This window comes from Populus euphratica, unplaced genomic scaffold (genome assembly GCF_000495115.2).
Source record: "Populus euphratica unplaced genomic scaffold, PopEup_1.0 scaffold44.1, whole genome shotgun sequence".
Lineage (NCBI taxonomy): Eukaryota > Viridiplantae > Streptophyta > Magnoliopsida > Malpighiales > Salicaceae > Populus > Populus euphratica.
The window spans coordinates 1,871,485-1,884,542 of record NW_011499865.1 but is presented as its reverse complement, the minus strand read 5'-3'; the positions used below and the strand labels follow the sequence as shown (position 1 = coordinate 1,884,542).

General features: G+C 29.5%; 2 protein-coding genes across 3 annotated transcripts in view; both read right to left on the bottom strand.

Moving 5' to 3' along the window:
• LOC105126032 (cytochrome P450 87A3-like) overlaps window positions 1-5,316 on the bottom strand; it is a 23,077-nt gene extending 17,761 nt beyond the window's left edge. Inside the window, exons 1-9 of one of the 2 annotated variants that reach the window (XM_011026745.1) lie at window positions 5,027-5,316; window positions 4,567-4,897; window positions 4,323-4,472; window positions 3,978-4,226; window positions 3,779-3,868; window positions 3,578-3,656; window positions 3,382-3,488; window positions 3,135-3,262; window positions 2,868-3,005 (exon numbers count right to left, since the gene is read on the bottom strand). In XM_011026745.1, the coding sequence (XP_011025047.1) occupies window positions 2,915-3,005; window positions 3,135-3,262; window positions 3,382-3,488; window positions 3,578-3,656; window positions 3,779-3,868; window positions 3,978-4,226; window positions 4,323-4,472; window positions 4,567-4,897; window positions 5,027-5,226 (1,425 nt within the window). In that variant the 5' untranslated portion in view covers window positions 5,227-5,316 and the 3' untranslated portion in view covers window positions 2,868-2,914. Of the gene's footprint in view, window positions 1-2,676; window positions 3,006-3,134; window positions 3,263-3,381; window positions 3,489-3,577; window positions 3,657-3,778; window positions 3,869-3,977; window positions 4,227-4,322; window positions 4,473-4,566; window positions 4,898-5,026 lie in introns of those variants that run through there. The other variant, XM_011026744.1, reaches the window with a different exon arrangement.
• A 4,516-nt stretch (window positions 5,317-9,832) lies between these two features.
• LOC105126030 (cytochrome P450 87A3-like) lies at window positions 9,833-12,489 on the bottom strand. Its single transcript, XM_011026741.1, has 9 exons — window positions 12,204-12,489; window positions 11,741-12,071; window positions 11,497-11,646; window positions 11,152-11,400; window positions 10,955-11,044; window positions 10,740-10,818; window positions 10,547-10,653; window positions 10,282-10,409; window positions 9,833-10,163 (listed from the first exon to the last, which is right to left on the bottom strand). The coding sequence occupies exons 1-9, from the start codon at window positions 12,401-12,403 to the stop codon at window positions 10,073-10,075; spliced, it is 1,425 nt and encodes a 474-aa protein (XP_011025043.1). The 5' UTR covers window positions 12,404-12,489; the 3' UTR covers window positions 9,833-10,072.
• Window positions 12,490-13,058: the final 569 nt, after the last annotated feature.

Genomic DNA, 13,058 nt, shown 5'->3' with positions numbered 1-13,058 from the left:
GTAGGGAAATACTGTAGTAATCCACAGTGTTTTATAAGGAAAGCTACAGTTACAATTCTCAACTAGCTCATTATTAAAAAAAAAATGGAAATTGATAATTTTGGAAAAAATCATAAAAAAATAAAAATCATATGCAGAAACATTGTAGCAATCCACAATGTTTTAAAGGAAAAACTAGAAAGATAATTTTGAAAACAATCATTAAAAAAATAATAAAAATACAATTGAGAAACACTATAACAATCCATAATGTTTTGTGGGAAAAGCTACAGTGCTTTACCCACATGGTAACAAAGAAATACAAAAAATAAAAACAAACCATATAATAAAACATTATAGTAATCCACAGTGCTTTGTGAGAAAAGTTACAGTTGTATTTCTCAACTAGCACATTATTAAAAAAATAAAATCGACAAAGATAATTTTAAAAAAAAATCATAAAAAATTCGTATGGAAAAACATAGTAGTAATCCATAGTGTTTAAAGAAAAAAAACCACAAAATTAAATTGTCAACTAGCTCAATATTAAAAAAATAAAATTGACAAAGAAAATTTTGAAAAAAATAATTAAGAAAAAAAAATCATAAAAAAGTAAATGAATTAAAAAATATCATAAAAAATAAAAAAAATAATTTAGAAAAACACTGTAGCAATCCACAATGTTTTGTGAGGAAAACTATAGTTGTAATTCTCAATCAGCTCATTATTAAAAAATAAAATTGACAAAGATAATTTTATAAAAAATCATTAAAAAATTCCAAGAGGAAAAACACTATAGCAATCCACATTATTTTAAAGAAAAAAATAACAAAGTTAAATTTTCAACCAGCTTAATTTAAAAAAAAAGTCAACAAAGATAATTTTAGAAAAAAATCATTAAAAAATAACAAAAAATAAAAAAAACCATGTAGTGAAATACTATAGCAATCCACAATGTTTTGTGAGGAAAACTACATTTGAAATTTTGCACCAACTTATTATTAAAAAATTTAAATTAAAAAAGATAATTAAAAAAACTATGCGGGGAAACACTCTAGCAGTCCACAATGTTTTAAACAAAAATACTACAAAGTTAAATTCTCAACAAGCTCAATATTAAAAAAAAAATCGACAAAGATAATATTAAAATAAATGATTTAAAAAAACCCACGTGAAGAAATATTGTAGCAATCCAAAGTGTTTTAAAGAAAAAAAACTATAAAGTTAAATTCTCAACCAGCTCAATATTAAAAAAATAAAATTGACAAAGATAATTTTAGAAAAAATCATTTAAGCAAAACAAAACAAATCATGAAACAAAAAAAAATAAGATAAAAAAATATCATAAGAAAAACTATAACGGAAAACAATGTTGTAATCCACAGTATTGTATGAGAAAAACTACAGTTGTGGTTCTGAATCAGCTCATTATTGAAAAAATAAAATCGACAAAGACAATGCTGAAAAAAATAATTAAAAAACCATGTGGGAAAACACTGTAGCAATTCATAGTGTTTTTTTTAAAAAAACACTACGAAACTAAATTATCATTAAGCTCAATATTAAAAAAATAAAATCAACAAAGACAATCATGAAAAAAATCATTAAAAAAAAAATCTATGTGGGGATACATTGTAGCAATCCAAAATGTTTTTTAAAAAAAAACTATAAAGTTAAATTCTCAACTAGCTCAATATTAAAAAATCATAAAAATAAAATAAAAAATATCATAAAAACAAAAACAGCCTTGTAGGAAAACACTGTAACAATTCATAGCATTTTATAAGAAAAATTACAATTATACTTATCAACTAACTCATTATTATAAAAAATCGACAAAAATAATTTAAAAAAATCATTAAAAAAATCAATGTGGGGAAACAATGCTACAATCCATATTATTTAAAAAACCTATAAAGTTAAATTCTTAATTAATTTAATATTAAAAAAATAAAATTAACAAAAATAATTATAAAACAAAAAATATAAACCGAAAAAAATATTATAAAAAAATTGACCCACCAGGCTGTATAAAAAATTCTAGTATCCACTATTTGTAGGCATAAGAATTACCACCGTGTCATTAAAAATTTATACCGTTAAAATTAATGTAGGAACGGCTATATATGGCTAAGAGCGTGAACGTTAAAACGTTATTCATGTAAAATTAAAACGAGAACGTTAAAGAATCCAAAAACACGAGAACTAATGCACGCAGTTAAGTGAATTTATACAGAACTTGAATACAAATGATTGCAACTTTAAGACATATAAATGAAATTTTAATGATTTTAACATTTAGCTTGCATTGTGTGGATTGGAAGAACAAATAATGGTAGATTTATTTATGGTTATTATGTACATGTAATGGTGGATTTATTTATTGGATGAATTCAAAACCCATATCTGTCTTCTACAACAACAACAAATAAAATAAAATAAAATAAACCAATCAATTCATTTTTTTCATCAAGGAAAAATCTTTAGAAGATTTGTTTATTTTTTTTTTTAAGAATGATATACGTAAACGTCAAGGACATAACTTTAAACCCTCTCGGCTTGGAAGAACTTGAATATGGAGAAGACTTGCAGGCATAACCATAGTCCTTTTGCCAATTTTTAATTAGTGGTATCAAATATCAATGAAGTAAAAGAGACGCCAGTTAACATAGCTTGCATTTGTGAGAAAGCTGGATCGGGAGGGAAATATATTTTTTATTGCATTGCTTGAACACTTAGCTTATACAGGACAGCTAATATATCATACAATATTTTACAAGAGAGAAGGATTCGACGGCGTGCTCTTCACGGGGCGACGTTTGAGACTCCTTCGTTGACTAGAGAGGATCATTATTTCTTTTTTAAAAAAACAGTTGCTAGTAAACAAGCACGTAATTAAGAACATGCACTTCCAGAGGTAAGGGAAAATAATTCTTCAATTTCTGGCTGTGAACTTAATATGGATGCCATCGCCAAATGAAATGATAGGGGTCCGAGATACGTCTCCTCCCTTCACTTTGGTAAAACTGGCATTAAGAAAAAAACACAAAAAAACCCAGAGAGTTAACAAAAAGATCTGCCATAAATTTAACTTCCGTGGTGTCACTGTTCAAGCATGAGGAGGAATCCGAGAGTAAGAGAAAAATCAACTCCACCTGTACTTAGTGACCAGGACATGCAGAAAAGTGGACAAGACCAGTTTGCTGTACTCTGCCCCAGCACATTGTCTCGTGCCGCCACCAAATGGCATGAAATTCTTGGAAATGGTAACTTGATCAAGGTCCTATTTAGCATTGCAGAAACAAGAAAAAGAAAAATTCAGCAGTTATAAAAGCCTGATTCTATTAACGTTATGGTAAATCGAATCTATATTAAGGTTTGACTGGGAAAATGGAGCTGGACCTTCCAGCGCCATGGGTTGAATGTAACTGGGTCCTTGAATGTCTCAGGATTTAACTGAATAGCAGGGGTAACAAGCATAACTGTCCAACCAGCTGGGACGGTGTATCCTGGAGATTTCTCAAAGAATCAATTGAAATGAACATTTTGGAAAAAGAAAGCGAAGAGATTTTTGAGTTAAGAACTGGCAGCTGCACACCTTTGAACTGGAAATCTTTCAATGCCTTACGGAATAAACCAGGCGGGATGTTGGAGATTCTAAGTGTTTCATTGACAACCTGCGTATCATAATTAACATCGCGTTATTAAGAATACAAGTCATCTACCAAAAAATAATGAAAAACACGGTTTTTATTCCAAGACAAGAGGACCATGTTAATTTAGGAATGTGGAGACGAACCATTTGTGTGAAAGTCATTGATCGGTACTCCTCCCATGTGAGGCCAGAGTTTGGATTTTCCCTTTTATTCAAAATCGCCTCATGCTCAGCCTGATCGATTAAAGTGCACAATTAGCGCGGGACATGGTGTGAATAGAGAGTGGTGGCATCTTCAAATTGAAAGCTTAAAATTCGATTCTATTAGGGTATGTATACGTACTCTCAATTCCTCAACTACTCGAGGGTTCTCTGTAAGAAACTTGAATGTTAGAGTTAGGGTCGTTGACATGGATTCAAAGCTGGCAAACAAGATCCCGAACATGAGTTGGGGGATGAAATCCACCGTCAAGAACTTCTCAGTCTTCATATCATCAATGGCTTGATCAAGAAAATCTCCCCGACGCTTTGATGGGTCGTTGAGCCTCTCCATCAGTGTATCCTTGAGCATTTTCAACATCTTCTCTCGGTCCTGAATCAATAGAAAGGTATGTTATTGAATGGTCATTCCTGAGCAGTGATTACCAAATATGAGCAAATCTCAAGGTTCAGGGACTCCTCTGTTTACCTGCATGCACTTGTGGAACGAAGTTCCAGGAATATTCAAAGGCAAGGAGATGAAACTGTTCAAGATCTTTGTATAATTCTCACTGAGCTTCTCCTTCGAGTTTTCGGCATCATAACCAAATATTTTGTTGGCAGTAAAATTGAAAACCATCTAAAGCAAGAAAAGGCAGGTTAGGGTTAAGAAGACACATGCGAAAATGTTCATCAATACCAGTGTATCAACTGAAAGTTAATAGTGCACTCACGACAGAGATAACTTGTTTGACGTCAACAGGTCCCTGAGAAGCCCACTTTGCCAAGTTGGTGTGAAGCATGTCTTCGATTTTAGGAAGCAATGATTCTTTAAGGCTCTCAACACCGAAGTGGTTCAAAGTTATGCTTCTCAAGTATTTGTGAACTGTACCGATTGCGTTCACCCTCGTTTCACCCTCGAGAGCGAAGAATTTGGCAAAGGAATCCAAATACCATAGCTCAACCAAGGTTCCTTCGTGTTGCAAGATGTACTTGTTCATTTCATAGTCAGTGGACACAATGATAGGCCTTCCAACCAAGCTGGTTTTAAAGATCGGTCCATACCTGAAACAGGGAGATCAATATGAATCTGTTAGTAGCGAATAAAGGAGGCAAGTATATATGATTTAATTATGAAATAAGATGCTCTGTTTTTTTTTTTTCTCTCGCAAACTATGGTAGCCAGCATATTACTTTTGCATCCTTTTCTTGACGAATGGATGAAGGTCTAGAGATTTTCCAGGAATGATGAACTGGAGAGTTTCTCCAATGAGGGGCCAGCCCATGGAACCTGGAGGGAGAACTCCTTCAATTTTTGGGCTTCTCCATTTGAAAAGCAGGTGAGTATAGTATATCACCACCAATGCTACAACAACCAATCCAACTGCCCACATCTTTTTGCCTGATCACTCTCTCGCTCTGGAGCTAATGGATGTAAGCAAGAGAATGAAAGATAAGAGAGAATGTTGATGGAGAGGTGGATGAAGAATGGTGCGACTACGAAGCATTATATACTACTCCAGCTACGTGGTAGTAGCATCTCCAAGTCAAATACTACTTAGAAAAGCCAAATTGGAATATAGTTTTTAATAGAATATATATATATATATATATATATATATATATATTGTTTATGTATTTTCCGATGAGAAAAGGATATTCATAAAAACTTATTATATGTTAATATATTTAATACACAATTATTTTAATAATTTAATATGACTTTGTTGACCTGATAGATCTAAAAATAATCTGGATAATTTTTAATTAATCTAATATTAAAAAAATAAATTAAAAAATTAAAAAAAATAAATTAATTTGATTCGGGTGAATTTGCTACATCTATGAATAGTATTTAATAATACTTTTACAAGATACACACACAAACACACATATAGAGAATAAATGACATGCTTGCGTGTCGTGGCAGCCTTATGAAACAAATCTAATGAGCAATAGAAATTGAAGGTGTGATGGTGCCAATATTCCAGGAGGAAAAAAAATATTATGTTGGTGATAAAAAAAATTTAAAAACTGAATAGAATATTTGTAGCAATCTATGATGTTTATGAAAAAAAAATAATATTTTTCCAATATGATTTAAATTTTTTGTTAATAAAAAGAAAAAAAATAAAAAATTAAATTTTTAATCAGATCAATATTAAAAAAATAAAATAGAGAAATAATATTTCAAAAAAATCAAAAGAAAATAAAAAAAACTCATGTAGAGAAACATTATAGCAATTCATAGATATAAAAATAAAATTGATAGACAATTTTGAGAAAATAATTAAAAAAAACCCATGTGTGGAAATACTGTAGCAATCCAAAGTATTTTAAAGAAAAAAAATAAAAAGCTAAATTCTCAATCAACTCAATATTAAAAAAATAAAATCGATAAATATTTTTTTAAAAAAATCATTAAAAAAACAAAAGAACAAAAAAAATCATAAAAAAACCATGTACAAATAGCAATCCACAGTATTTTGTAAGCAAAACTACAGTTATAATTCTCAACCAGCTCAATATTAAAAAAATAAAAAATAAAAAATAATTTTATAAAAAATAATTAAATAAAAACCATGAGGAGAAATACTATAGCAATTTACAACGTTTTAAAGAAAAAATTACAAATCTAAATTCTCTACAAGCTCAGTATTAAAAAAATAAAATTGATAAAGATAAGTTTGGTAAAAATCATTAAAAAAATAAAAAAAAAAATAAAAAAAAAATATAAAGAGAAACACTATAGTAATCTACAGTAGTAATTTTCAATCGGCTCATTTTTAAAATATTAAAATTAACAAAGATAATTTTTAAAAAAATCATTAAAACAATATATGGAAAAATACTATAGCAATTCACAGTGTTTTAAAGAAAAAAATTATAAAACTAAATTCTCAATCCTTAATATTCAAAAAAAATCGATAAAGATAATTTTAGAAAAAATCATTAAAAAATATCATAAAAAATATCGTAAAAAACAATGTAAGGAAACACTGTAACAATCCACAATATTTTGTGACAAGTACTATAGTTGTAATTTTCAACTAGTTCATTATTAAAAAATTAAAATCGACAAAGATAATTTTTAATAAAATCATTAAAAAAAACAATGTGGAGAAATACTATAGCAATCCATAGTGTTTTATTTTTTAAAATTACAAATTTAAATTCTCAACGTGATTAATATTAAAGAAATGAAATTAATAAAGATAATTTTGTAAAAAATATTAAAAAACAAAAAAAATCATAAAAAAATAAAAACAATTATATGGGGAAACACTATAGTAATTCACAGTATTTTATGATAAAAACTACATTTATAATTCTCAATCAACTTATTATTAAAATATTAAAATTAAAATTAATAATTTAGAAAAAATCATTAGAAAAACTACTGTAAAAAAGCACTATAATTTTTTTAAAAAAACTATAAAGTTAAATTCTCAACTAAGTAAATATTAAAAATACAAAATCAACAAAGACAATTTTAAAAGAAATCATTAAAAAAGCAAAAAACAAAATCATAAAAAAAATAAAATCATAAAAAATAAACAAATAAAAAAACACAAATCATATAAGGAAACACTATAGCAATCTACAATATTTTGTGAGGAAAGCTACAATTTTAATTCTCAAACAACTCATTATTAAAATATTAAAACTGAAAAAGATAATTTAAAAAAATCATGTGAAAAAAATAGTGGTAATCCATCGTGTTTTAAAGAAAAAAACTATAAAGTTAAATTCTCAACCAATTTAATATTAAAAAAATTGATAAATATAATTTTGGAAAAAATGATTAAAAAAATAAATAAAAATATATAAAAAGAATAAACAAAATAAATAAATAAAACAATGTAGGGAAATACTGTATTAATTTACAGTGTTTTGTGAGGAAAGCTATAGTTGTAATGCTTAACCAACTTATTATTAAAATATTAGAAATGAAAAAGATAATTTTAAAAATAATTATTAAAAAACCTATGGAAAAAAACAGTATAAAAATCCACAGTATTTTAAAAAAAAAACTATAAAGTTAAATTATCAACCAACTCAATATTAAAAAAATAAAATCGACAAAGGTAATTTTTTTAAAAAATCATAAAATAAAAAAATAAAATAAAAAATATCATAAAAACAAAAATAATATTGGGAAACACTGTAGCAATTCACACGAAGAAAACTACAGTTATAATTCTCATCCAGCTCATTATTAACAAAAACTAATAAAGATAATTTTGAAAAAAATCATAAAAAACTTTACGGAGAAATAATGCAGCAATAGATAGTGTTTTTTTAATAAAAAAAAACTATAAAGTTAAATTTTAAACCATCTAAATATTAAAAAAATAAAATTGAGAAAAATAATTTAAAAAGTTATAAAAATAAAAAAAATATATTAAATTTTTTTATAACAATTTACAATATTTTATGAATATATATATATATATATATATAGTTTTTTTATTTAACATTAACCCCTTTCAAAAAAAGCCGGTGTGGACTTGGCTTAGAATAGAACAAGAAAGTGTCTGGCATCGATGGAAGAAATCCTCAGCTACTATATTTTAATTAGGGCAACAGTGGATATTCATGGCAATTAAATTAATTTGACCAGCATAAAAGAAATATAACATGAATGGTGACTCAGGAATGCGGATAAAGTATGAGCTTGATTGCTTGACTTTTTAGCCCCAATAGTAGCAGAGCCATTTCGTGGGTGTTTGGTACGTGGCTTCGGGTGAGGTTTACTTATGGTGATAACTTTTTATGTTTGGTTTTTATTGTAATTTTATAATGGTGGGTTTCTTCGTTACCTGTGGTGCGCGGTCTAAATTTATTTTTGATTATATTATATTTGAAATGGTTATATTTTTAAAAAATTTATAAAAATTATAGTTTTTATTGAATATATTTAATATGTAATAAAATTATAAATAGTTTAATAAAATAATAAAAAATATTTTATATAAAATATTATTTATTTCATAATATAATAATAATAGTTAAATTTACAATATTTAAATTAAAAATTATAAATATTAATATATATTTTTTAAAATTATTTTATAAACTCAATTTCAAAAGTATTTTTAACCAAATATATTAAATTATTTTTTATTTAATCTTAATTTTAATTACAATTTTAATCAAACATCTATAAAATTAAATTAATTTTAATTAAAAATAATTTTTATAAAATAATTACCAGATGAGCTACACAATACCAACTTTTTTTCATAGTCTCCTGTCACCGGAGTTATTCCCAATGATTTTCAGCGATCAATTAGTTTCTTGACCCATTCCAGTTAAGCTTGCACCCGACGTCGTATAAAAAAGACAATAACGAAAACAAGTGGTTGATTAAAATAGGCATCAATTGTTTCCAGTCAAATATGGATTTCTGCCTTTTTTATATATATAATATTATTTGCCTTAAATATATTCAAAAGAGGATTTTTTTTAACTTTTTTTTAACATTTATAATTAGGATATTATTTCGAAATAAAAATGATAAAATCATAAAAAAGAAGAAGCAAGTGGATATATCTCCATAATAGCTAACGCAATCCAATCTCTTGGACTGTCTTGAGCTAATCTTGAAAATAAGTAATTGCCAAATGAATGGAGTTATTTGATTATAGTTTATATAATTTATGCTTGGTAATATCTAGTGATGCAAAGTGGTCCCATATTTTCTAGTGTCGTTTCCATAAGCAAGACTTGCCTGTAACTCTTACCATTAATCTACTAATTTGTATCACCGTCTAAAATATTTGCTCTGATTTGGACGCAAAACTAGAGAGTTATTCAAGCAAAGTAATGTGGGGCCCGTAACTAGCTTGCTCGATAGCTGATGGAGACGTCGATCGTCTGATATTTTTTATTTTGTTTTCTGTTTCTTGGTTTTTTTCCCCTGGCGAATCTGAATGTCTAATACAGCAGACTTAAATTCTGTTCATTTCATCTGATAATTGACATGGAGAACACACATGGGAAGGTGTCCATTGATTATTAAAGGAATAAAACAAAACGAAGGACAATTTCTGTATTTAAAAAAAAAAATATTACAAGTTGCTGTTGTAACCATTAAACTTATTGTCTTGAAACCACCCTACAACTCAATCGCTCCACTGCTGAAGAGGTCTGAAACTCCAAACTTTCATAAACCAAACCAGGTAAGGTCTATATATCCTCTTTCCGGTGAGAAAGCTCAAAGGAAAGCTTCTTCATTTATGCTCTGGCTGTAAACTTAATATGGATACCATCACCGAATGAAATGATAGGGGTCCGAGAGACGTCTCCTCCCCTGATCTTAGTAAAGCTGGTATTTAAAAATATATATTCAAAGAGTTAATACAAATAATTATGGCATAAAGTTAAATTTCCCGTTGCCAATGTTCAAGAATGGCGACTATTAAGAGAAAAAAACAAATCTCTACCTGTACTTGGTGGCCAAGATGTGAAGAAAAGTCGACAAGACCAGTTTGCTGTATTCTGCCCCAGCACATTGTCTCGTGCCGCCACCAAATGGCATGAAATTCTTGGAGATGGTAACTTGGTCAAGTTCCTGTAGAGAATTAGAAAACCAACATGTATCAATAAAAAGCAGCCGTGAAAGAATGAATGGCACGCATATATATGATGATGATGACAGTGAATCAAATTCAATCCACCCTAAGGTTTTATAACAGTAAAAGCTCCCACCTGCCAGCGCCATGGATTGAATGTGACTGGATCCTTGAAGGTATCAGGGTTCAACTGAGTAGCAGGGGTAACGAGCATTACTGTCCAACCAGCTGGAACAGTGTATCCTGGAAATTTCGCAGACGATCAATTAAATTGAACAATTTCGAAGAAGTAAACCGTAGAGATTTTAAATCAAGAATTGGTAGTGTACCTTTGACTTGGAAATCTTTCAGTGCCTTGCGGAACAAACCAGGTGGGATGTTGGAAATTCTAAGCGTTTCGTTGACAACCTGTGAATGATTGTCACATTTCATAAGAATATAAGATTATCTTATTACCGCAACAAGAAAAAAAAGGAAAAGGAAAAGAGATGTTAATGGAAAGTTGGAATACAAAAGAACAATCTTTTAGAATGTGGAGACTAACCATTTGGGTGAACGTCATTGATCGGTACTCCTCCCATGTGAGGCGGGAGTTTGGATTTTCCCTTTTCTTCACAATCGCCTCATGCTCAGCCTGATCGATTAAATTACACAATTAGCGCGGGACATGGTGTGAATAGAGTGGTGGCATCTTCAAATTGAAAGCTTAAAATTCGATGCTATTAGGGTACGTATACGTACTCTCAATTCCTCAACTACTCGAGGGTTCTCTGTAAGAAACTTGAATGTAAGAGTTAGGGTGGTTGACATGGATTCAAAGCTGGCAAACAAGATCCCGAACATGAGTTGGGGGATGAAATCCACAGTCAAGAACTTCTCAGTCTTCATATCATCAATGGCTTGATCAAGAAAATCTCCCCGACGCTTTGATGGGTCGTTGAGCCTCTCCATCAGTGTATCCTTGAGCAATTTCAACATCTTCTCTCGGTCCTGAATCAATAGAAAGATATGTTATTGAATGGTCATTCCTGAGCAGTGATTACCAAATATGAGCAAATCTCAAGGTTCAGGGACTCCTCTGTTTACCTGCATGCACTTGTGGAACGAAGTTCCAGGAATATTCAAAGGCAAGGAGATGAAACTGTTCAAGATCTTTGTGTAATTCTCGCTGAGCTTCTCTTTTGAGTTCTCGGCATCATAACCAAATATTTTGTTTGCAGTAAAATTGAAAACCATCTACAGCAAGAAAAGGCAGGTTAGGGTTAAGAAGACACATGCGAAAATGTTCATCAATACCAGTGTATCAACTGAAAGTTAATAGTGCACTCACGACAGAGATAACTTGTTTGACGTCAACAGGTCCCTGAGAAGCCCACTTTGCCAAGTTGGTGTGAAGCATGTCTTCGATTTTAGGAAGCAATGATTCTTTAAGGCTCTCAACACCGAAGTGGTTCAAAGTTATGCTTCTCAAGTATTTGTGAACTTTACCGATTGCGTTCACCCTCGTTTCACCCTCGAGAGCGAAGAATTTGGCAAAGGAATCCAAATACCATAGCTCAACCAAGGTTCCTTCGTGTTGCAAGATGTACTTGTTCATTTCATAGTCAGTGGACACAATGATAGGCCTTCCAACCAAGCTGGTTTTAAAGATCGGTCCATACCTGAAACAGGGAGATCAATATGAATCTGTTAGTAGCGAATAAAGGAGGCAAGTATATATGATTTAATTATGAAATAAGATGCTCTGTTTTTTTTTCTTTTCCCCTCGCAAACTGTGGTAGCCAGCATATTACTTTTGCATCCTTTTCTTGACGAATGGATGAAGGTCTAGAGATTTTCCAGGAATGATGAACTGGAGAGTTTCTCCAATGAGGGGCCAGCCCATGGAACCTGGAGGGAGAACTCCTTCAATTTTTGGGCTTCTCCATTTGAAAAGCAGGTGAGTATAGTATATCACCACCAATGCTACAACAACCAATCCAAATGCCCACATCTTTTTGCTTGATCTCTCTCTCCCTCTCGAGCTAATGGATGTAAGCAAGAGAATGAAAGATAAGAGAGAATGTTAATGAAGAGGTGGATGAAGAATGGTGCGACTACAAAGCATTATATAGTGCTCCAGCTACGTGGTAATAGCATCTCCAAGTCAAATACTATTTAGAAAAGCCAAGTTGGAATATAGTTTTTAATAGAATAGATATAGTTTTTTTTTTTTTATGTATTTCCCAATGAAAAAAAGATATTTATAAAAACTTATTATATGTTAATATATTTAATACATAATTATTTTAATAATTTAATATGATTTTATTGGCTTGGCAAATCTAAAATAATCTGGATAATTCTCAATCAATCTAATATTAAATTATAAAATAAAAATAAAAAAATAATTTGAATTAATTCTGATAAACTTACTAAATCTATGACATAAATCATGAAATTAAGATAATTTTATAAAAAAATAATTGAAAAGAACATGTATTTAAAAAAAAAATCAAGGGAATAAAACCAAAAATATACATATGGCCGAGGTTTTTTTTTATAAAAACTTATATATAACCCTCGCTGAAATATGTAAAATAGACGTTAAACAACCGAAATAATATATATTTTTATTTAACATGGACGTTTTCAAAACAGCCGGGGGG